Source organism: Lagenorhynchus albirostris, chromosome 13, assembly GCF_949774975.1.
Source record: "Lagenorhynchus albirostris chromosome 13, mLagAlb1.1, whole genome shotgun sequence".
Taxonomy (NCBI): domain Eukaryota; kingdom Metazoa; phylum Chordata; class Mammalia; order Artiodactyla; family Delphinidae; genus Lagenorhynchus; species Lagenorhynchus albirostris.
This window is the reverse complement of record NC_083107.1, coordinates 13,135,579-13,158,459: the sequence shown is the minus strand read 5'-3', so window position 1 is coordinate 13,158,459 and position 22,881 is coordinate 13,135,579. Positions and strand designations below refer to the sequence as shown.

Genomic DNA, 22,881 nt, shown 5'->3' with positions numbered 1-22,881 from the left:
TGTTCTGATAAGGTTGAGACTCAGTTGAAGCTAAAGCACTGGGTTTGATGCTCCCTCTCTCCTTCTGACTTGTGGCAGGTAGAGTTCCTCCTTGACCCTGGCTTGGGCTGAACCTGTTCCAGGGGTATAAGTGTCTAGAGAAGAACGACACCATCCCTGCCAGGCTGAGCTGCTAGCTCCCAAGGGTGGACTCTGGCTGTTGCCAGGCAATGTGGATGCAGCCATTCTTTTGAAACTAACTAAAAGAACTCCTTTTTAATCATTTTTTTCCCCTGAGAGCATGTGATGTTTACTTTTGGGGGGCACCCAGTTTTAAAGGTCTTAACGTGTTTTGGTCTTTCGGATACATCAGAAGTCACTGAGTTATCCTCTGGTTCCAGGGGCTATGCGTTATGACCTAAAAATTGGGATACGTGGTCTGACAGAGGATTCTGCATCTGCTTCCAAGAGTCAAGTCTCAGGAGATGCAATTTGGTTAAAGACACATCAGAATTTCTAGCATATCTTGATGGTTTGGGGAAGATAACGTGACAGAATAAATAAAATAAATTTGCTATCATTTAATAAGTTCTGTACTAAGTACCAAGTGCTGTGCTATGTCCTTTGTATATATTATCTCATTTACCAGTGAGGTAGAAATTATCACTCTTGTTTTACAGGTACTATCTCAAAGTTGTTCTAGTAGGCTCAAAAGTCAAACACAGATCTATCTGACTCAGAAGCCAGTGCTTGTAGACTACTACACTCACAGAAACCCGGAGCACAGAAATCTGTACACAGATGCATCCCTGAAACTAAAAATATTACCTTGAAGGTAAGCCATAGCTCCAGATCTGCAAATGTCTTTCTTTTCAACATCAGTGAGAGCTGCCTGGAGATCGAGATGAGTAGCATTTAGTTCAATAGAGATTTTAGAATAATCCTTCCAATGTCCTCATTCCTGGGAAAGAACAAGGTATTGGTATTTTTCTGGCAGCGGACACCCATTTAAGGGAGATTTGATAGAATGATAGACATGAGGGTTTTCATTTTCAAGGCCTACCCCTTCTCATAATACAGCCTGAGTAATACATCATCAGGGAACGCTCAGACCTCCATGCCCCAGGTGGGGATGTTGTGGGAGCCCCAGGTAATACTGGAGAAGAGGGATGTCCCTTGGAGCCTAAATAGTACTGTTATATACACGGCAAAGGGGTCAATTTAGCATCTGCTGCTCTCTGCCAACAATCTACCCGTGGGGGAGGGAGTAGGGAAACAAGGGGCCCATCTGACTTGAGAAAGTCCAAGCCTGACAGCTGAAGGGTCCCAGAGCAGCAAGCATCACCTCGCCTCTTCTCTTGGACCATGTCAGCTGTCTGCTTTGGATTGACAGAGGCATCTGGCTTCTAAAAATACCCTACTGACCAAGGGCTGCCTATTCCAACTACAGCTGGGCATGACTGCAATCCAGGACTTCACGACTCCTTGCAAAGGAACTTTTCCAAAGTTTTCAGGCCCAATTTGAGAAGCACACCAGCCCATGGTCATTTTCGACTTTGTCAGTTTTGCTGGGCGGTGAATGGGACCCTTCCCAGGTCACTGTCCTCTGGCCTGGCCCATCCCCGTCTCCAGGAAAAGAGGCAGAGGGGGGGTGAGGGCCCGGTGGCTGAGAGGGGGTAGGGAAGGGGAGGTGCCTGTCCATTTATAGTCTTGCTGTTGGGATGTTGAAGGTGCTGAAATAGCAGCGAGGACAAGGGACTTGGCTCAGTGTTAAATATCTGCCGAGCTGCCCGAAGCTTCTGAGATGACAATAGGGGGAATGGAGAACGTGGAGGTCTTCACTTCTGAGGGCAAAGGCAGAGGTCTGAAGGCCACTAAGGAGTTCTGGGCTGCTGACGTCATCTTTGCTGAGCGGGCTTATTCCGCAGTGGTCTTTGACAGGTACGGAATGTGGGTTGTCTTCTTTTCTCCCATTGGTTTGGCCGGTGCCGCATTCTCGAATACTTTGCTCTCAAAATCAGCAGGGAAAGGGATACAATCCATGTGACCATTGATAACGCAGGGCACTCGGACAGCTAAGTGTTTGCTGGCATGACTGTTTCTGCAAACAGTCATGGCCAATGGGGTTCGCTCTGGTGCCCGGGAGGGTTGCAAAGGTGAGCAAAAGCTTTGAGGCACGCTCTCAGAACACCAGTGAACTTGGCCGAGTGGGAGTGCTGTGTGTGGAGAGGGTGGAGGGACAGGGAGTGGAGAGGTGGGTGTGTTGCCCTAGGTAATGTTCTTGTATGGAAGCCTCCATGTTTTTAGTTTCTGAGGTGTAATAAATATATTAGAGGATTAAGTCATTGCTAAGACTTTAAAAAAGTAATTGTAAATACACAAGTAATCTGGAATCCACTTACCTTTAAAAATTAGAATATCTCCAATGAACTGGAATCCCCTTTCACCTTTCCCACCCCATGTCCCCGTCCCCTCTGTCTTTCCTCAGAGGTAACCCTTGTTATGATTTTAATGTGTTTCCTTCTAGAATGTTCTTGTACTATTACATATATCTCTGTCTATCTATCTATCTATGTATCTATGTATCTATCTATCTATCTATGTACCTGCCTGCCTATGTATATCCGTACTTATCAAGAAGTATGGCTGTCATTTGTCTGTTTTTTCTTTTTAACAGAAATGGTGTCATACTTCTTTTTTCTTCTGGCTGCGCCATATAGCTTGGGGGACCTCAGGTCCCCGACCTGGGCTTGAACCCGGGCCGTGGCAGTGAAAGCCTGGAATGCTAACCACTAGGCCATCAGAGAACTCCCAATGGTATCATACTTTGGATGTCATTCTGGAAATTGCTGTTTTCACTCAACGACATGTTTTGATATATATCCTTATGGGAATTATAAGTCTATAGCCACTTCTTTTAAATCCTCGAAGATCTGTGTTTTTCCTGCCACACGTAGATCTATCCATGTTGATACATGTGCTGTATGGACTGCTGTGGATTTTAACTGCTGTGGACTGTCTACCCTATAAATACATGAACTTTTGAAAATCTGTTCCCCTATTGAGAGACATTTGGTGGTTTCCAATTTTTCATAAAAACAAACATTTCTGTGATCAAAATCCTTGACTGTGTCCACTTGTATACATGTGTGATTATTCTCTAGGATAAATGGCTAGAAGAGGAATCACTGTGCCATAGGGTGTGCTGTTTTCCATTTTAATAAGATCTCCAAAGTGGCTCTATTAAATTACATCTCCATTTCCCCACAATCCTGTCCATACTTGACCACCAAACTTTTAAAGTAGTACTAAATCTTTCTTTATTAACAAAACAAAACAAAACCCTGCACTGTGATAAAATCATGACAGTATCCTCTGAGCCCCAGAACTGGGGTGACCTGCCTGATGTTGAAGTGGTCTGAATTAAGATGGCCTCTGATAATCTAGGCTTTGTGGTTGGCTCACTGTATGACCATCCTGAGAACAGGCACGGCTTTTCAGAGATAATTTGAGTAGCATTCAAATTCTCATTTCTTCCAGTTTACCAAGACCTTCAGGGAAAAGGCAGTGAACAGAGTATACGGCTAGCTACAGCTGAAGAATTTAGGGGGGCTAAGATGACAATAATACCTCTTCAAGGGGAGCGTGTCTTTATTTAGTTGTGTGTGTGTGTGTTGGGGGCAGTTGAGGAGTCAGTTGGATTCAGAATTAAGACATAAAAAGCTAGAAACACAGGAACTCTGAACAATGATCTTGTTACTATTGCTGACTTGCCACTTTGCCTTTTATGGAACACCTCTGTGGGTGTCTCCAATTCCCTAAAAGCCAATATAGCCAATCACGTTTCGTTTTCAAGAGCGTTTGGAATTGAGCAGGTTTTCTTTCCATTACAAGAGTAAAACTTAGGAAGAAAAAAAGTGTATCTTCACGCGAAGCTAACATTAACAGTGTTGTCTATTTCCTTCCAGCTTATTTTAAAACATAGGTTTCATTTGTACTATTAGCTGGGATCTTATAAACTATCGTGGCTTTTCATTTAATGATTTAAGTACCTTCTGCGTTACTATACTCTCTTCATAAACATAGTATTTAACGGCTGCGTGCTTTTTGACCACTCCTTTATAACTGGACATTTAGGTTGTTTACCTGTTTTTCTTACTATAAAGAATTCATCACTCATTTGAAGTAATAACTCTAAAAAACTTTAGTGTATGTTGTGGATAAGATTCTAATAAAATCTTATATTATTGTTACAACACTAATAAAAATTAGGATGATTGGAGTAAACAATCTTTAAAATGATTAAAAACAATCTAAAAGACTATTTTAAAAAGTGATTTACCCAGCACACCTGAAATTAACACAACATTGTTCATCGACTATATTTCAATAAAAAAGAAAGATAGATATTCAAATTACTGTTTCACAATTTTAAAAAAAGTGATATACTCAAACTCATCACTGCACAGATGAGGGAACTGCTCGGGCGCACCTGAGACAGCCCAGAGAGGCATCAGAGGAAAGCTTTGCTCATCCTGTCTTCACTCCAATTTTAGGCTCCTGTGGAGACTCAGCACTGTAGAGGAGAAAACTGACTGGAGAGGGAGGACCAGGTGACCCACAAAAGTCACTCTATAAAAGAGGCACCTTCTAATCCATGTTATTGCAAGCCATGTTATTTCTGCCTTACCCTCCAAACACAAACGTGAAGAAAGATTTTATCTTTAGCTGAGTACTGCATTAAATGAAAATCTCTTCTTGCAAACGATACATGACATGTACATGTACGTATATATGTATGTTATGAAGCATTACAACAAAGGAACCCCTGTGAAACCACCATCCCACTTAACTAGAACATTCTAATACGTGCATCTTCCCTATCTTTCCCTATCCTGTCTCATACTTGTTGCAAAGGTAACTACAGCAGTATCCTGAATTTTGTGTTATTTATTCCCCTGCCTTTTGAATACTAGTTTTATCACATATGTACATAGTCCTAAACAATATACACTTTAGTTTTTATAGTTTATTTTTCATCTTTTCTATATAGCTTTTTTTTTAAGATTTAATTTTATTGATTTTTGGCTGCTTTGGGTCTTCGTTGCTGCGTGCAGTCTTTCTCTAGTTGTGGCGAGCGGGGGCTATTCTTCGTTGCAGCGCGTGGGCTTCTCCTTGCAGTGGCTTCTCTTGTTGCGGAGCACAGGATCTAGGCACGCAGGCTTCCGTAGTTAGCATGCGGGCTCAGTAGTTGTGCCTTGCAGGCTCTAGAGCACAGGCTCAGTAGTCATGGCGCACGGGCTTAGTTGCTCCACGGCATGTGGGATATTCCCTGACCAGGGACTGAACCCGTGTCCCCTGCATTGGCAGGCAGATTCCTATCCACTGTGCCACCAGGGAAGTCCCTATTTATCATCTTTTAAACCATGGTATAATGTTATATGTGGTTTTATGCCTCTTTCACTCAAATGTAGTTCTATTATTCATCCATATGGTTTTGTGTTACTAATAAAACGAATAAGCTCTGTGTGTGTAGGTACCACAATTTATTTTTCCATTCTCCTGCAAGTGGTTGCTATGGCCATTTTTGTTTGTATCTCTTGGTGAACAGATACATGAGGTGAGTATCCTAGGAGTGGAATTACTGGTTCATAATATATGTGATATTCAGCTTTAAAATATAATGCTGCTGGGCTTCCCTGGTGGCACAGTGGTTGAGAGTCCGCCTGCCAATGCAGGGGACGCGGGTTCGTGCCCTGGTCCGGGAAGATCCCACATGCCGCAGAGTGGCTGGGCCCATGAGCCATGGCCGCTGAGCCTGCGCGTCCGGAGCCTGTGCTCCGCAACGGGAGAGGCCACAACAGTGAGAGGCCCGCGTACCGCAAAAAAATAAATCAATCAATAAATAAAATATAATGCTGCACTGTGTCATGCTGACTTACAAGTTGAATTGCGTCTTTGCTAGAATAGATGGGGCTTAGCATTAAGAGCAACAATCCAGGACTTTATAATATAGTCCTTAGTCTGGTTAGGATCTCTTTAATTTTGCTTGTTGGAAAAACAGCTGGTCTGCTTAAACATAAAGGAGCAAGAATAAAAGAAAGATAATCCATTCAGACCTGGCAAATGTGTAGCACTTGGGCTACCATGATCCCTGGCAGACATGGCTAATCAATCAGGCAACTCCTTTCTTCTGAACTCCAATTTGTACTCCAGGGAGTACTCCAGGGAGCCACTGCTAATCAACCAAAACTGTTATTTAAAAGAAAGCCTATTTGCCGTCCCTTTTAGGTATTTTGGGTCGGGTGCTGGAAAGGGATGAAGGCGAAGTAAGTGGGTAAGGTCAATTTACCAAGGAGTTGTTTTACATGGATTTGGTCTTTCAAAATGGATGAGACCCCAGGGGTGGTGAAGGGGCTGTTCAAGGTTTCTCTCTGTCCTTCTAGCTCTGTACTTTGAGGGTTCCCAGTTCCAGGGAGGACAGAGAATAGGAGCTCCATGATTCCTTAGCCTGACTGATCTTGCTTATTTCTGCATGAGGTGGGGCTAATATGGAAATTCATTATGCTCTCGTATAGATTTTTTTTAAAACTTATTTTAGAAAATATAGGAGAACCAAAGTAAGAAAATAAAAATTCTCTGCAACCTTAGCATTTACAGAAAACTACTGTTAACCTTCTGGTATATATCATTACAACTTTTTTTTTCTTTAAAAATTGAGGTATAATTGGCTTCTTACAATTCTTTTATGCAAATATGATGCATATAAAATATTTTCTTGATCCCAGCGATTTGTAGGTGGAGGGTAGTGGTGGGAGAAACACTGTATTAAATGTATACCTTGATCATAAAATGCTTCCCTAAATTCAAGATATTAAAATATTTGGGGGAGGTTATTTTACAATGAAAGGAATGTGACACAATATAGTATTTTATCAATTCTAGAATACACGTTTCATTTTAACACCTCTGAAATCATGATGTATCCTAAAATCTATGGCTCATTATGATTTAATTGGGAGCATTTTGATGCTGTTGTTTCTTAATGGTAAAAAAAAGTAGTGCATTTAATAATTGATGATATCTTAGATTCAATGTAATTAACATATACATTTTTTCTTTACACGAAAGTGGAAGTATTGTGCAACTTGTCTTCTTTACTTCACGATATATTGTGAGCAACTTTCCAAACCTTGATTATCCTTTCAAAGCATTTTTAATGACTGTATAATATTCCTTTTGTTGACTGTTGTCCATCAATTTGACAAGTGTTATATTTTGGATATCAAGGTTCTTTCCTACTTTTCCTAGTAGATCTCTCCTTATGTCTCTGATTATTTATTAAAAATGAACTAGAAATGTATATATTTTGGATTCAAAAGACATTTTTAAGTCTCTTATTATAGATCTCCAAATCACCCCACCAGAGGGGATCAAACCAGTTTTCTCCATGAGTAGTAGAGCATTTGCCTCTCCTTCCCAACTCTGGCCAGCATGGAAAGTTATCTTTTACTTTTGTATTTTCCACCTTAACCTTTAAAACTTATTTTAGCATTATTTTGTTTTGAAATTTTTTATTATTATTAGGGAGATGAAAGGTCCTTAAAAATATGTTTATTGGGGAATTCCCTGGACGTCCAGTGGTTAGGACTCCAAGTTTCCACTCCTGGGGGCTCAGGTTCAGTCCCTGGTTGGGGAACTAAGATCCTGCAAGCTGCACAGTGTGGCAAAAAAAAAAAAAAAAAAAAGTTTATTGGTCGTTACATTTCTTCTTTTGTGATTTGTCTATTTTATATTGATGCCCTCATTTTAAAATTATGTGTAGTTCGTTTGTTTATTACTTCTTAATGTTCAAGACTTCTAAATTTTCTGAATTCTTTTGCATCATTTTGGTTTCTTAGCTCATTGGATTTCTTTTCTTTTTTAATATTTATTTATGTGTTTGGCAGCACTGGGTCTTAGTAGTGGCAGGCGGTGTCTTTAGTTGTGGCATTCAAACTCTTAGTTGTGTCATGTGGGATCTAGTTCCCTGACCAGGGGTTGATGCCAGGCCCCCTGCATTGGGAGTGTGCAATCTTAGCCACTGCACCACTAGGGAAGTCCCCAGCTCATTGGATTTCAATTCTTTTATAGTCCTCAATTAGTTTTGACTTTCTTTAATTTTTCATGTCTTTTATATTTAAAACTATCCATTTTTCTCATTTTACATGTATCTTTTAAAATGATGTCTAAGCTTTAAGTTTCTTTTTTTTTAGTTTACTTTTATTCCAGTTACTTATTGTCATTGCATCTTTCATTTTCCTTTTTTAGCTTATTTAGTTCATTTTACATCAAATGGAATGAGAAGATAAATGGTTTTAGTCTTAAGTGTGACTCAGGCCTCAGCAAGGAGATTGGATCCTTGTCTTTTCTGTGCTTGGTCTTGGAAGGACCCTTCCAGCCCTCTGAAGTACAACCTCCATCTTTTCCAAACTGTAAAATCAATCAGTTGGTTAACCCAGTTGACCCACAGACTAAGGTCCATGGGGCACAATTTATTACAATATGAATAAAGTCACATCATCACCATCACCTTCAAACAATACCCACAACCAAAAGATACATGCTCAGCCTGGAATAGATTCCAAAGAATTCACCAGGGGCATGAATTTGAAGCATGTTTTACAGGAACATTGAAAAACTTCTCCTAATAGCCATCTACCGATAACAAACTGTTATTTGCAAGAAAGAGGGTTCTGAACTTTTTCTTTTTTAATTGACAGAAGAGTAAGAAATGGGCACCTCGAGCAGAAGATACGGAGTCATATTTCAGGTCAAAATGGGAGAGATAAAAAGTCCTAGCCAGAGCTCAAGCCATTTAAGAAGCTCTTAGATATCCTTACCTTTAGAGACACCAACTCACAACATGTCCAAGTGTAGTTTTGCTTACCACTTCTGAATGGACTTTCATAACGCTGCTTTTGAAATTGTTATTAAATTCCAGTTTGCATTTTTGTTTTTGTTTTAAAAAAAACTGGAACTATTAAAAGGTGTTATCAGTCCCAATCCTTTTCCTGGGGCTCCTGCAAGCTTTTAGGCCTTTGACACTGAGCTTCTATTGCCTGATAGGTAGAACAGGGCTGTTGGCACAGTCTGGAGATGGAAAGCGCTATTTTCAAGGTTGTATATTTCCTGGTGACAACCTGGCAGAGATGATGTACACGAAGAGTCGGGCCATAGAGGGGAATTGAGTCATATGACCCTGAGGATCTCTTCCAGCCTGAGATTTCTGGGTTGCACCATTTCTTCAGTACATGCAAAGGACTCCAGTTCAGGAAGAGAAGGGTGCTAAGCTAATATAGGAATAAAGCTTGTTCTGATTATTATTCTATTTTAGCATCATATACAAGATATGGCATAGGAAATGTGCTTGTGGGCATCTCTAGAAGCCAAAAATACGATTTGATTATTCTTTTTTTAACAGTCCCAGATGTCTTGAATTTAGAGTATATCTAGCCTACTGGTTCCTAACCTGAGTCCACGGATCCTTAGCTAAGGAAACACCTATAATTGGAGGGTCAAAGTTTATGTGGATGTGCATGCATGCTTTTTATTTCTGGGGAGAAAGTTATCTCTTTCAAAACGATCCTCAACCCAGAAGAAGGTCAAGACCCATTGAATTCATACAATCGTCTCTTACAGATGAGGAAACTGAGGCTTTCGCCAGGTCACAGGAGTGAGTCATAGGGCAGGTATGAATCTCCCAGGATCTCGTCTGTCATCATTTCTCACTGCCTCCCATGCCCTGACACACAAGTGGGCCCAGCATTGCCTACTTAATTTTCTTCTGTTCTTGTCAGTCCAATGAATATTATTTAGCCTTAATAAAAGAAAGAATACACACCCATCAATTTCAGAAGAATAAACATCTGGTTCTGGGGCTTGAGAATGGTTAGATCCAAAAACTCATAGGTAAGAAATAGAACTATACATGTGATTATACAGGAAAAAAAAGTGTTTATAATAACAAACCAATGTATTAGTTTCCTACTGTTGGTGTAAAAATTACTACAAATTTAGTGGCTTAAACAACACATTTATTATTGTACAATTCTGGAGGTCAGAGATCTGAAATGGGTCCACAGGACGTTTCCTAGACTTTTCTAGCTTCTACAGAATGCCTGCACCCCTGGGTTTTATCTTCAAAGCAGCTACGTAGCACCTTCTCCTCCTCTGACCTCCTGCCGCCTCCTTATTAGGACGCTTGTGATTACGTTAGGCCACCCAGATGATTCAGGATTATCTCCGCATCTCAAGGTCCTTAATCTTAATTATATCTGCAAAGTCCCTTTTGCCATGTAAGGTAGTTCGCAGTTTCCAGGATTAGGACATTGACATTTTGGGGGGGCTATTTTACAGCCTATCACAACCAATCATATGAATTTCCTATTAATCCAATTTATCACCAAAGATGTTAAGAAGTGGCAAGGATAGTGGATTTTTTTTTAAAGTTCTTGACTAGCTCCTAAATGATTCTGTTTAAAGAGTTGAAAGTGCCCAAGAGAATATGAGAATATCTATCTATCTATCTATCTGAGTAGGGAAAAATAAAGATGAGAACATGAGAAAAAGAAAGGTATTTTAAAAGAAATTACTGTCAGCCGGACTTGTTTGAAAATCAAACCGACTATGAGCTTCTTCAGGTCCCGTGGAGAGAGTTGGGCTTTCAGCCCATGTAATTCTATGTGGGCCCATGGGAACACCAGAATTAACCATGGCATATGCACAAACACAAGTGTAGCCTTTAATCTGGTAACAGCTGGTGGGTAGGTGGTGGGGGATAAATGATGCTATAAATGGAAATAATTTAATAAAGGGATTAGAGAAATTCCTGAACAGATAGTTCAGAAAATGAGTAACTGTGAAAGTATTCAGGTTACAGCCTTAAACATTGGCACTTGATTTTAAGGGTAACCACAGTAGATTTAGAAATATGCTTTTAATTTGGTGCTTTAATTTAGCTGTGGAGGTCAGACGTGTTGAAATGTCATATGACCCGTTGTGAGCTGTGTTGCTAAATTTTGTTAACTAATCCTTAAATGCAGAAGTTTGGGGATAATAGCCTTTTAAACATAGATTAGGTCAAATGCCATGTTGTCCCCATAACAATGTCACCTTCACTCATTTGCCTCTAAAGATGTGTTCTGAGCCCGGGAAGAGGGGTTTGGTCTCAGGTAGAATGTGGGAGATGCGTCCAGGTCTGAGTGTGGCGTGTGAACCTTGTCCTGGGAGTCGCGGCAGAGCAAATCTTGCGAAGTGCTATTTTAATGAAAGAGATGTTAAAAATAAATAGGTAATCCCTAGGTCTGACCTAGGGATGCAGTACCACCTAACTTCTTCTGCTAAGGTAACTAATCATGCAGATGTGAATCCAGTGATAACCCTTAAGTGTTGACGCGGGCCGTTTAAAAAGGACATTAGGTAGATGCCATAGGGAAAAGAAAGTGAGTGTACCAACTCTGGCCGTGTTTCTCCTTTTTGCAGAAGCCTCCAGTGGCTTCCTTCTGCTGCAGAATAAGGACTTGCTACTGAGAGTTGCATTCCAGGTCCCCCACAGTCCGGTCATTTTTCCAACATCTTTTCCCCATACGGTGCATCCTATGATCTGGTCAAATATCTCCTCCTGTCTCCTCTATGTGCCTGCCCCGACTCCTCCCCCCATGGAAGCCTTTGATTCGTGCCAGTGCCTCTCCATGGTGGAAGAATTTGACCTTCTGAGTACAGCTCAACTCATCTTTACAGGGTCAGAACAGTGTGTTGCCCCCTCCTCGGTGATCACCTTACCAGATTCCTCCCTCCCTCACCTTGAACCCTGCAGCAGGTTCCCAGCATTCCTGGATGGCATGCCTCACCTTGCTTATATATGTTTATGCCCCAGCCCAGCCTTGGGACTGCTTGAAGGCAAAGTTTGTATCTTCTTTGTCTTTAAGGCCCTCTGTCACCTAGCTCAATGCACAGCACATAATAGAAGCTCAATAAATATTTTTTAATAAACTTAAAAATTTTTAATTTACTTTTTAAAATTGAAGTATAGTTAAAAAAGAATATAAATAAAAACAAAAAATTAAAAAAATTGAAGTATAGTTGATTTACTGTATTAGTTTCAGGTGTACAACTTATTGATTCAATATTTTTATAGATTATACTCCATTTAAAGTTATTACAAAATAATCTATATTTCCCTGTGTTGTACCCTTATGGCTTATTTCTTTCTTTCTTTCTTTCTTTTTTTTTTTGTGGTACGTGGGCCTCTCACTGTTGTGGCCTCTCCCGTTGCGGAGCACAGGCTCCGGATGCGCAGGCTCAGCGGCCATGGCTCACGGGCCCAGCCGCTCCGCGGCATGTGGGATCCTCCCGGACCGGGGCACAAACCCGCGTCCCCTGCATCGGCAGGCAGACTCTCAACCACTGCGCCACCAGGGAAGCCCGGTTTATTTCTTTATAGCGTATTTATTTTATACATAGTAGTGTGTACCTCTTAATCCCATACCCCTATCCTGCCCCTCCTACTTTCCCTCTGCCCACTGGTAACCACTAGCTTGTTCTCTATATCTATGAATTTGTTTCTGTATTGTTATACTCATCCATCTATTTTATTTTTTAGGTTCCACATATAAGTGATAACAAACAGTATTTGTCTTTCTCTCTCTGACTTACTTCACTAAGCATAATACCCTCTAGGTCCATCCACATTGTTGCAAATAATGCCCAATAAATACTTGTAAAAGAAGAAAGAGGGGAAGGAACAAGGAAGAAAGACAGAATTGAAAATATTGTAAAGTTCTCTGGGTACTTGAGGGATGTGATGTTCTTTAAGACATGTGCCCTCCCCCTCGATTTTGGAGGGGAGACCACTTTGCAGGATGAGAGTTTTTAAGCAGCCCAGGAAGCCAGCACTGCTGGTCCAGTTCTCTCTGGTTGTGCTCTTGGAGGACTCATCCACCTTGCAGACACCTTCTATTTGCATTTATCTGTCCAGTAACTGGTTATTTCCATACAAGGAGCTGAGCAACAGCTGCCTTTCCATCCCACTTGACTCTGACAGATGACATAGCCCAGGGCTGCAGAGCAAAAAGTGAGCGGGGACCGCTGGCTGGGGCAGGGCACACTCAGGGCTGCAGGCAAAGCAGGTAGGCTCGGTGGCTTCCTCTGCCTTCTGTGCTGGGAGCAGTGCCAGCCCTCAGGGACCCCTATGAGAATACTATCCCTGTGAGGATAGCGATGACCTGTACTCTAAAGGGTTGTTGTGAAGGTTTAACGCAAGAGAACTGTAAAAAACATCTCTTTCAATTGCAAAGCATTGTGTGAATGGGACTCTTGTGGGGACTGGGAAAATGAGACTAAGGAGGGGAAATGAGACTTGGTGAAGGTCACTAGCTAAGCTGGCTGGAAGAAGCACTCTTTCTCCTGTAATCTAAAAAGTGGTTTTAAGTGGGAGAGGGATAAATTGGGAATTTAGGATTAACAGACACACACTACTATATATAAAACAGATGAACAACAAGGACCTACTATATAGCACAGGGAACTATATTCAATATTTTGTAATAACCTATAATAGTAAGGAATCTGAAAAAGAATATATATTATATATATGTATGTATAACTGAATCACTTTGCTCTATACCTGAAACGTATACTATACTTCAATAAAATAAATACATTTAAAAGTGGTCTTAGAACTTTAATTGAGGTATAGTTGATGCATGATATATGTTACAGGTATACAATATAATGAGTCACAATTTTCTAAGTTGATACTCCATTTTTAGTTATGATAAAATATTGGCTCTATTCCCTGGGTTGTACAATATATCCTTGTAGCTTATTTTATACCTAATAGTTTGTATCTCTTACTCCCCTACCCTTATATTGCCCCTTCCCCCTTCCCTCTCCACATTGGTAACCACTAGTTTGTCCTCTATATCTGTGAATCTGCTTCTTTTTTGTTATATTCACTAGTTGGTTGTGTTTTTAAATTATTTATTTATTTATTTATTTATTTATTGCGGTACGTGGGCCTCTCACTGCTGTGGCCTCTCCCGCTGCAGAGCACAGGCTCCGGACGCGCAGGCTCAGCGGCCATGGCTCACGGGCCCAGCCGCTCCGCGGCACGTGGGATCCTCCCGGATCGGGGCACGAACCCGCATCCCCCATGTCGGCAGACGGACTCTCAACCACTGCGCCACCAGGGAAGCCCGGTTGTGTTTTTTTAGATTCCACACATAAGTGATATCATATAGTATTTGCCTTTCTCTGTCTTATTTCACTTATCACTTCCCTCTAAGACATCACGTCTTTTAGATGCTCTCATGGTGGGGAAATAAAGAAGGGGTGGTATTTCTATCACGGAAGTACCCTTGGCCCCCTACCGATAGGTTCTCTTCCAGTTGGGAAGTCGTCCTCTGTGGCGGCTGCCTGGGAATTAGTGGATGCTGGAAGAGAGCAGGTGCTCAGAGATCACCTGGCCCAACCTCTGACACCTACTGAGGACTTGGTCTGTGCCAGGCTCTTAGCTGCTACTTTACACGTTGTTTCATTTAATCCTCGAATCACTCTGAGAGTGGGAGAATTTTGGAACTTCTTTGTAATTTTCTTCTTGCTTGAGTTTTTTAAGATACCAAGTACGTTTCATTAAAAAATAATAGTTGGACTTCCCTGGTGGTGCAGTGGTTAAGAGTCGACCTGCCAGTGCAGGGGACATGGGTTCGATCCCCGGTCCGGGAAGATCCCACATGCAGCAGAGCAACTAAGCCCGTGCGCCACAACTACTGAGCCTGTGCTCTAGAGCCCGTGAGCCACAACTACGGAGCTCGCGCGCTTAGAGCCCATGCTCCACAACAAGAGAAGCCACCGCAGCGAGAAGCCCACACACCGCAACAGAGTAGCCCCCGCTTGCCGCAACAAGAGAAAGCCTGGGTGCAGCAACGAAGATCCAACACAGCCAAAAATAAATAAATAATTTTAAAAATTTAAAAAAGGTAATAGTCATTTGTCTAAATGATATCAAGATCTAAGTGTTGCTATTCTCATTTTCACATAAAGAAACGAAGGCTCAGAGAGGTTAGGGTACTTGCTTGAGGTCACACAGTCAGTAGATACTGGAATCAGGGGCTGAACTCAGCTCTGACCTACTGCAGGTCTGACTTTCTGTAATACCCATCCCACCACCAACAAAAAGAGATGGAGACCAGAAAGACAAGCTTTTTTTTTAAACTTCCTCTTCCTGCCTACCTGATACTTCCATACATACTGCCCCCCTCCCGCCTCCCAAGAAAGGGTAGAATTTAGGTTATCTCTCATATCTACATTCATGCTACTTAAAGCTGCAGCATCAGTATCACCTGGGAGCTTGTTAGAAATGCAGAATCTCAGGCCCCACCCCAGACCTGCTGAATTAGAACCCCATGATCTCTGATGATGTGCACACACACTAAAGTTTGAGGAACCCCTCTCTGCATCAGACCCACCCTCTTCCTTCTTCCTAGTTCCAGCCTCGTGGCTAAGCCTTAATGGTAGGTGGGGTGATGGAGAGAAAGGTCAGCCTCATCTCAAGGAGATCTAAATTAGGAGATAGCTCATAATACTTCCTGGATTTCACCAGCTTTTAAAAATTGACTCTAAGTCCTAAAAAAATTGTGGAATGAGATTTAAACAGGTGTGTGAGCCTGTAGAAAATACTTTGGTGGTTAACCTTTGGAACCCACTGTGTGTTCACTAGGAGAAAAATCATTTCAGATTGATCACGTTTTCTTTTCATGAAAAGTAATTAAACGTTTATTATAGCAAAGTGATTGTAAAGACTCTCATGAGACAATATGAAGGTGAGATATTATTGAACTGATAGTTGCATTGAGTCAAGCCTCATAAGGGATTATACGCATGACTGTCAAGGTCTCTCCGTCACCCAGACTGGGGTGAAATCTATACTGCAGCATCTTGGGGCTCTGTCCTCAGCCTTCTCCTGGTCAAAGCAGCAGTAGCAGCATAGCTATGATGCGCTGCGGATTCTGTGCAACTGTAAGTATGTCAGGGTAATTCTACTCTTCCTCTCTCGTTGGGAAAGCTTAAGGGAATGCAAGGGAGAGAGGAAGACATTATTATGGGAATAACCTTGCATCTACTGTAAGTTATAAATAAGCACTAACCTTTTATGCCCTTGAGTACTTTATGACTAGTAACAAATTACTATCATCACACCTCACAGCAGATGGGGACACAGCAGTTTGTGGAGTTGGCCACCCATCACTTCCACTCTCTCTCTGAGACAGGAGAATACATCAGATAACATCTGTGACATCAGTAACCTTGTCCATCTTTACTCCTGCAAAACACGCAGAACTATGACATACATCATAACGTGTAGACTTCATTTTGTGTAAAACATGCCATGTTTCATGTCCCATCATATCGTAAGTAGTTACGATATTTTTATTCTTTGGGGAAAGGGACATTCCATTTCAACAATGAGAAGAACATGTCGCACAGTATGCCCTCTCCCGGGCCACGGTGCCAATGACAAGTGACTTTTGGCAAGAGGATTGGGAGCAATTTCCAGCCACTCCCTTGACTTAGGAGACTTCCTTGGTTCCTCCGTTGTGATCCAGGAATACCCTGTGGCCCCCCTATTGTAGTGGGTGCTCATGCTGCATGGTGATCCCAAGTTCAAGTGTTCATCCAGCAACTTGTGGTATTCCCGGTGGCTAACGCATAAAGGTTGTAACTCTACGACCTCTTGCTGAATTAAATTGAAGGGCTTATATTGAAGGGCTTAAATTGAAGAGCACAGTAGAGTTCCCTACATTGGTTTCACTGAAAAATATCTGCCAGAAGCGTAGCTACAGCTAGAGGGGATCTTTGGAAACCCAAACCCCTTATTTTGAAAAATGAGAATCTGAAGCTTAGAAAGACAAGGACAGCCAGTACCCGAACCCCAGTCCCCCAAAAGCCAGTGTGGTGTCCTCCAATCACAGGTTTTCTCCCTCCATTTCCAGCCTTGTGAACGTTGTGTGCCACACTTGCTTCAAGAGGCAGGAGAAGCTCCACCGCTGCGGGCAGTGCAAGTTTGCCCATTACTGTGACCGCACCTGCCAGAAGGATGCTTGGCAGAACCACAAGAACGAGTGTTCGGCCATCAAGAGATACGGGAAGGTGCCCAATGAGAACATCAGGTCAGAGCTGGGCCCCGGGGTGGAGACTGGGATTCCCAAATGTCAGGCGGGGGATGGCGGCAGGGACAGTATGCCCAGGTCCAAGCAAGCTGGGATGAGTGCAAATCAGGAAAGAGTCCCAAAGAGACAGGATATGGTCCCTTCTTCCGTGCTCTCCCTTGGTCTGGGAAGCCCATCTATGAGGGGATCTCCACTGGTGGAGCTGGTTGCAGACTTGTTCCGTGCGGCTCCCCAGTGTTTAATTTTTTTAAAAAATTTTATTTTATTTGTTTATTTAGTTTTGGCCGTGTTGGATCTTCGTTGCTGTGTGTGGGCTTTCTCTAGTCACGGCGAGCGGGGGCTACTCTTGGCTGCGGTGCACGGGCTTCTCATTGCAGTGGCTTCTCTCATTGCGGAGAACAGGCTCTAGGCTCACGGGCTTCAGTAGTTGTGGCTCGTGGGCTTAGCAGTTGTGGCTCGTGGACTCTAGAGCGCAGGCTCAGTAGTTGTGGCGCACGGGCTTAGTTGCTCCTCAGCATGTGGGATCTTCCCAGACCAGGGTTCGAACCCGTGTCCCCTGCATTGGCAGGCAGATTCTCAACCACTGCACTACCAGGGAAGCCCCCCAATGTTTACTTTTTAAAAATTGATCTGCCTGTGTCAAAAAATTAATGAGTGGCAGAGAGTCACCAAAGTGTCCCTTGGTCACAGGCTTTATCTTGTGGGCATGGGCTGCCTAATGGTTAACAAGTGGGCCTTCTCTGCCCTCAGAGTGAAGTAAGGCCCTCTGTCTCATACTCAAAGTTCTGTACTTTCTATGCTGTATAGCACGGGGAGATCAGCTTTGTGACGACCTAAAGGGGTGGAATGGGGAGGGTGGGAGGGAAGCCCAAGAGGGAGGGGATATAGGTATAGATATAGCTGGTTCACTTTGTTGTACAGCAGAAACTAACACAACATTGTAAAGCAATTGTAATCTAACAAAGATGTAAAAAAAAAAAAAAAACTCCCCCAAAAACAAAGTTCTGTGCTTTCTAGGGCCCTCCCTCTTGTCCCACGTTAACCACCCCCCTTCTCCTCCAGAGCCCTTTGCTCCTTCCAGACGAGGCCTTTCTTGCCCCTGCTCCCTGCATGTGCACGTTTGGGGCTGCCTCAGGGCCTTTGCTTATACTGTTTCCCCTCTTAGATTGTCTTCTCTGCCTTCTCTCTATCTAATCATTAAGAATGTGAATGAGTTCACACATGATGTCGACATCCACTACCTCACTTTGTCTCCTAAACACCTCTGTGTTGGAGGAGGGCATTGAGAGGAGGACACGACCTGCAAGCTGGACCCAGGTCTTTATCCCCTCCCCTGTCCTTGGAGTGTGCTCGCTTGCCTTCCCCGCCTCCCAGAAGCTGCCCAAGAATGTGGCATTGAGATAGCAAAACCCAGTGAAGGCCTCTTTATAAACTCTAAAATTTGGCTGGCAGGGGCCAAGATCTTTTTTGTGTGTGTGTGTGTGTGTGTGTGTGTGTGTGTGTGTGTGTGGTACGCGGGCCTCTCACTGTTGTGGCCTCTCCCGTTGCGGAGCACAGGCTCCGGACGTGCAGGCTCAGCGGCCATGGCTCACGGGCCCAGCCGCTCCGTGGCATGTGGGATCTTCCCGGACCGGGGCATGAACCCATGTCCCCTGCATCGTCAGGCGGACTCTCAACCACTGCGCCACCAGGGAAGCCCCCAAGATCTTTTTATCTGTGGCCGCCCAAGACAAGCCTCCTAAGTAAGTCCCCTGCTGATTCAAACTGACACCCACCAATCTGGAGTGGTCTGCCTCTCTTCCTGCCCTCTGTGGATGGGGGCCAGTTTGTGAACCAACACTCTGCAGGTTAGCACGGCAGGGGCTACATATTATCCTCACTTTACTTGCCACTGGAGAGGTTCAGGGAGGTCAAGTGATTTGCCCAGGGTCACACAGTAAGAAGTGGAGTCGTCAGACTCCTTCTCCAGTGCTCATCTTAGCCGCACAGTCAGGAGAGACCCAGGCTGCCGCACCTCCCTGTGTCCCCAGGCCCCTTCCATGATTACCCAGACCCACGTGACCTGGCTTCTGCCCACCTCTCCACCTTTATGTGATTTCCTCTCCTTGCTCCCTAGCTCCAGCACCTTGCTGTTTCTAATCGTGCCAAGCTCTTTCCCTGTTCCTTTGTACTCGCTGCTCTTTCCCCATCTGCACAGGGCGGGCGCTTGTTCACTCCGCTGGCAGCCAGGGGGTGCCTTGTCGAGCCTCCCCCCATCACCTTGGTTTCCCCTTCCCCAACCGCTCCCTATCAGGTCACCCTGTTTGATTTGGGGCATAGCACTTAACAGTACTTTAGATTATCTTTTCAACTTAGGTCTCCCCCACTCTGAGAAGCTTCATGCTACAAGAAATTCCATCCGTCTAGTTCAAAACGGTGTCTTGGGCCCGACCCTGTGCCGGGCGTGTACTAGACTCTCAGCAAGCGTTTGTCGAATGAATGAGCGCAGCGAGGCCTCTCTAACCCCGCCCCTCTGCGCAGGCTGGCGGCGCGCGTCATGTGGCGGGTGGAGAGAGAGGGCGGCGGGCTCACGGAGGGCTGCCTGGTCCCCGTGGACGACCTGCAGAGCCACGTGGAACACTTCGAGGAGGAGGCGCTGAAAGAGCTGCGGGGGGACGTGGACACTTTCCTGCAGTACTGGCCGCCCCAGAGCCAGCAGTTCAGCATGCAGTACATCTCGCGGATCTTCGGCGTGGTAAGATTTCTCCCAAAGTGGCCTTGGGGCTGCGCTGGCGCCTGGGATTGTCCGACGAAGGACCTTCCAGATGCTGCCAGGTCCGTGTGGAAGGGGAGGCCAAGAGAAGTGCTGGACGGGGGAAAGAGACCTCACGTGACGAACTTTTACCCAGTTCTCCTTCTGGTCTTCCTTTACTCTGAGGTCACGCCTGCGTGGCTGAAGTCAGCACCCCAAGCGTAAACTACTCATTAGCTCTGAGCGGTAGATTTTGCTGGTGATTTACCTTCTCGTTCATCTGCACTTCCTATATTTTCTCTTCTCCACATTGAAAACGAAGACCCCGTCACTGTCCCTTCTTGCCCACCAGTCACTTTGGAAGTAAGACTCTTCCTTTTCCCACATCTGATGTGCTGATCATGGGCAACCAGGGAGAGGAGAGTAGGGGCTTTCTGGAGGGCACTGCCTTGAGCAACCTATCCAGGCCTCTTGAAGCCATGAGGGTCCGGGAGGACGGGGTGGGAGCCCAGGGGGTCAGCAGTCTCAGGCCGTGGGCTATGGGGGCATGTCTCCCATCTGGCAGGCCCGGACCCTTGTGGGGTGATGGTGAGTGGGCTGAGGAAGGGGTTATTGTGATAACAGTAGCATGATCACATGCAGCATCTCTCACCATGTGCCAGGGCTTCTGTAATAGTGAGAGTTCTCCAGAGAAACAGAACCACAAGGATGTACCGTGTGTGTCCATGTATATGCATATATATATATAGTATATTATACTCTACGCTTTATATTATGGATAGCATATATATATTATATATGGAGAGAGAGAGAGAGAGAGAGAGAGAGAGAGGGAAGGAGATTTATTTTAATGAACTGGCTCTTGTGATGGTGGGAGCTGCTGGTAGGCCATCAGGCTGAAGACCCAAAGAAGAATTGCGGTTCAAGTTCAAAGGCAGTCCACTGGCAGGATTCCTTCTTGCTCAGGGGCAGTCAGTCTCTGTTCTGTGAAGGCCTTCAACTGATTGTATGAGCCCATCTCCATTGTGCAGGGTAATCTGCTTTACTCAAAGTCTACCAATTCAAATGTTTATCTCATCCAAAAAACACCTTCACAGAAACATACAGAATAATGTTTAACCAAATATCTGGTCACCACAGCCCAGCCAAGTTGACAGAAAGATAACCATCATAGCCTTCCAGATATTATTTTGTGCAGTCTTTACAAAACAAGATGAAGTCCGTGGTTTTAACATTCCTATTTTATAAAACAGAAAGCCTAGGGCCAGAGAGGTTACAGGACTGCCAAAGGTCACACAGTGAGCTGGTGTCCAAGGAAGGTCTAGAAGCAGCCTGTCTGATGCCAGAGTTTCTACTCTCACATGTGGAGTTTCTATGCTCCACAGCCTTGGTGTGAATGGGTGTCATAGACTATCTTGAGTATCTCTAAGGTGGTCTGGGGACTACAGCCAAGGATGCTGTAATCACCAAGGCGTAGAGCTGAAAGGACCCATGAAGATCATCTAGTCTAACTTATTTAACCTACAGATGGGAAAATAAGAGCTCAGAGAAGAAAGAAATTTGCCCAAGGTAACACAGCTTATTAGTGGTACTGACGGGCTTAACTTCATGTACTTGCTGAATGACCAATAAGATTGATGGAGAAAGTGACTGTCCTCTAGTATCAATAACAAATAGCTATGTGCTATACAGATCAGTATATATCAATAAATGTATATTGTGTTATAAATATTATGGATAGCATGTATTTATATATATGATTTTTACATTTGGCAGAAACTTGTGTGCAGATATTAATGTATCCTAGGTAATATTTATTCTTATACATTTTTTTATACCCTGAGAGCAGACATTTGGAATCTATTTCTATAAAAAAATAACTTTTTTTAAGGAAAAAGAAAGAAATCAGGTGCCGTATAAGCAGTAACCAATTTGATATGCCTGGCATTCAGAGATAAATGTTGCACTCATCAGATTTTAAAATTGTGGACAGGGAGTACAAGGTATCCACCAGACACAAAATCATCAAAAACAGATGTTAATTTTATTTTATGAATAGTTATAGGAGTTGAGAGTAGTCAAAGGTAACAGAGGAGATACACACACACAAAGCAGAGAAGGGCACAGAGAGAGAAACCAAGATAGACACTGGGGAAGACTCGTGAGACCCAGATACAGGAAAAAGGAGAAACTTCTCAGAACCAACATTTCCATCTTGGGCCTTTTTATTTTTATATTTTATTTTATTTTTTGACTGTGCCACACGGCTTGTGGGACCTTAATTGCCCGACCAGGGATTGAACCTGGGGCCCCAGCAGTGAGAGCACTGAGTCCTAACCACTGAACCACCAGGGAATTCCCATTTTGGGCCTTTTTAGAATACAGCTACCCAAAACTTTCAAGGTGGTGGTGCATTTTAGCAAATAGGAGACTCTCCCACGGTGCTAATCTTGAGGGTCATTTGGAGTCACACAGAGAACAGGAGACTGACTGTCTCGTTTCCGGACTCTCTAAGCATTTCCAGGATGAGACCAGGTTTTCTATTTTTTAAAAAACTTTCAACAGCTGGAGGGTGTTCTGCGCCAAGTCTATGTTAGCTGACTCTCCTCTTTTCCCCTGGGTAGATTAACTGCAATGGTTTCACGCTCAGTGACCAGAGAGGCCTGCAGGCAGTGGGTGTGGGCATCTTCCCCAACCTGGGCCTGGTGAACCATGACTGTTGGCCCAACTGCACGGTCATATTTAACAACGGCAAGTGAGTATGTCTTCAACTTGGGTTGGTATGTTGGGGATGGGGAGACCTTACGGTATTGTCTCTACCCTTGATTTAAACCAAAAGTAACCTGTTGAACCTGAGCTAGCATGGATTCCAAATGGACAGAAAATAGAAATTTTATTCTAGAATAACTGTGAATAGGAGAAACATAATGAGGAAGATGGCAAAGAATTCCACATGAGTAA

At 43.6% G+C, this 22,881-nt stretch overlaps 1 protein-coding gene across 2 annotated transcripts in view; it reads left to right on the top strand.

Moving 5' to 3' along the window:
• Nucleotides 1-1,654: 1,654 nt before the first annotated feature.
• The window catches only part of SMYD1 (SET and MYND domain containing 1), a 42,641-nt gene continuing 21,414 nt past the window's right edge, over nucleotides 1,655-22,881 (top strand). Inside the window, exons 1-4 of one of the 2 annotated variants that reach the window (XM_060168630.1) lie at nucleotides 1,655-1,920; nucleotides 17,013-17,189; nucleotides 19,710-19,923; nucleotides 22,545-22,675. In XM_060168630.1, the coding sequence (XP_060024613.1) occupies nucleotides 1,784-1,920; nucleotides 17,013-17,189; nucleotides 19,710-19,923; nucleotides 22,545-22,675 (659 nt within the window). In that variant the 5' untranslated portion in view covers nucleotides 1,655-1,783. The remainder of the gene's footprint in view (nucleotides 1,921-17,012; nucleotides 17,190-19,709; nucleotides 19,924-22,544; nucleotides 22,676-22,881) is intronic. The other variant, XM_060168631.1, reaches the window with a different exon arrangement.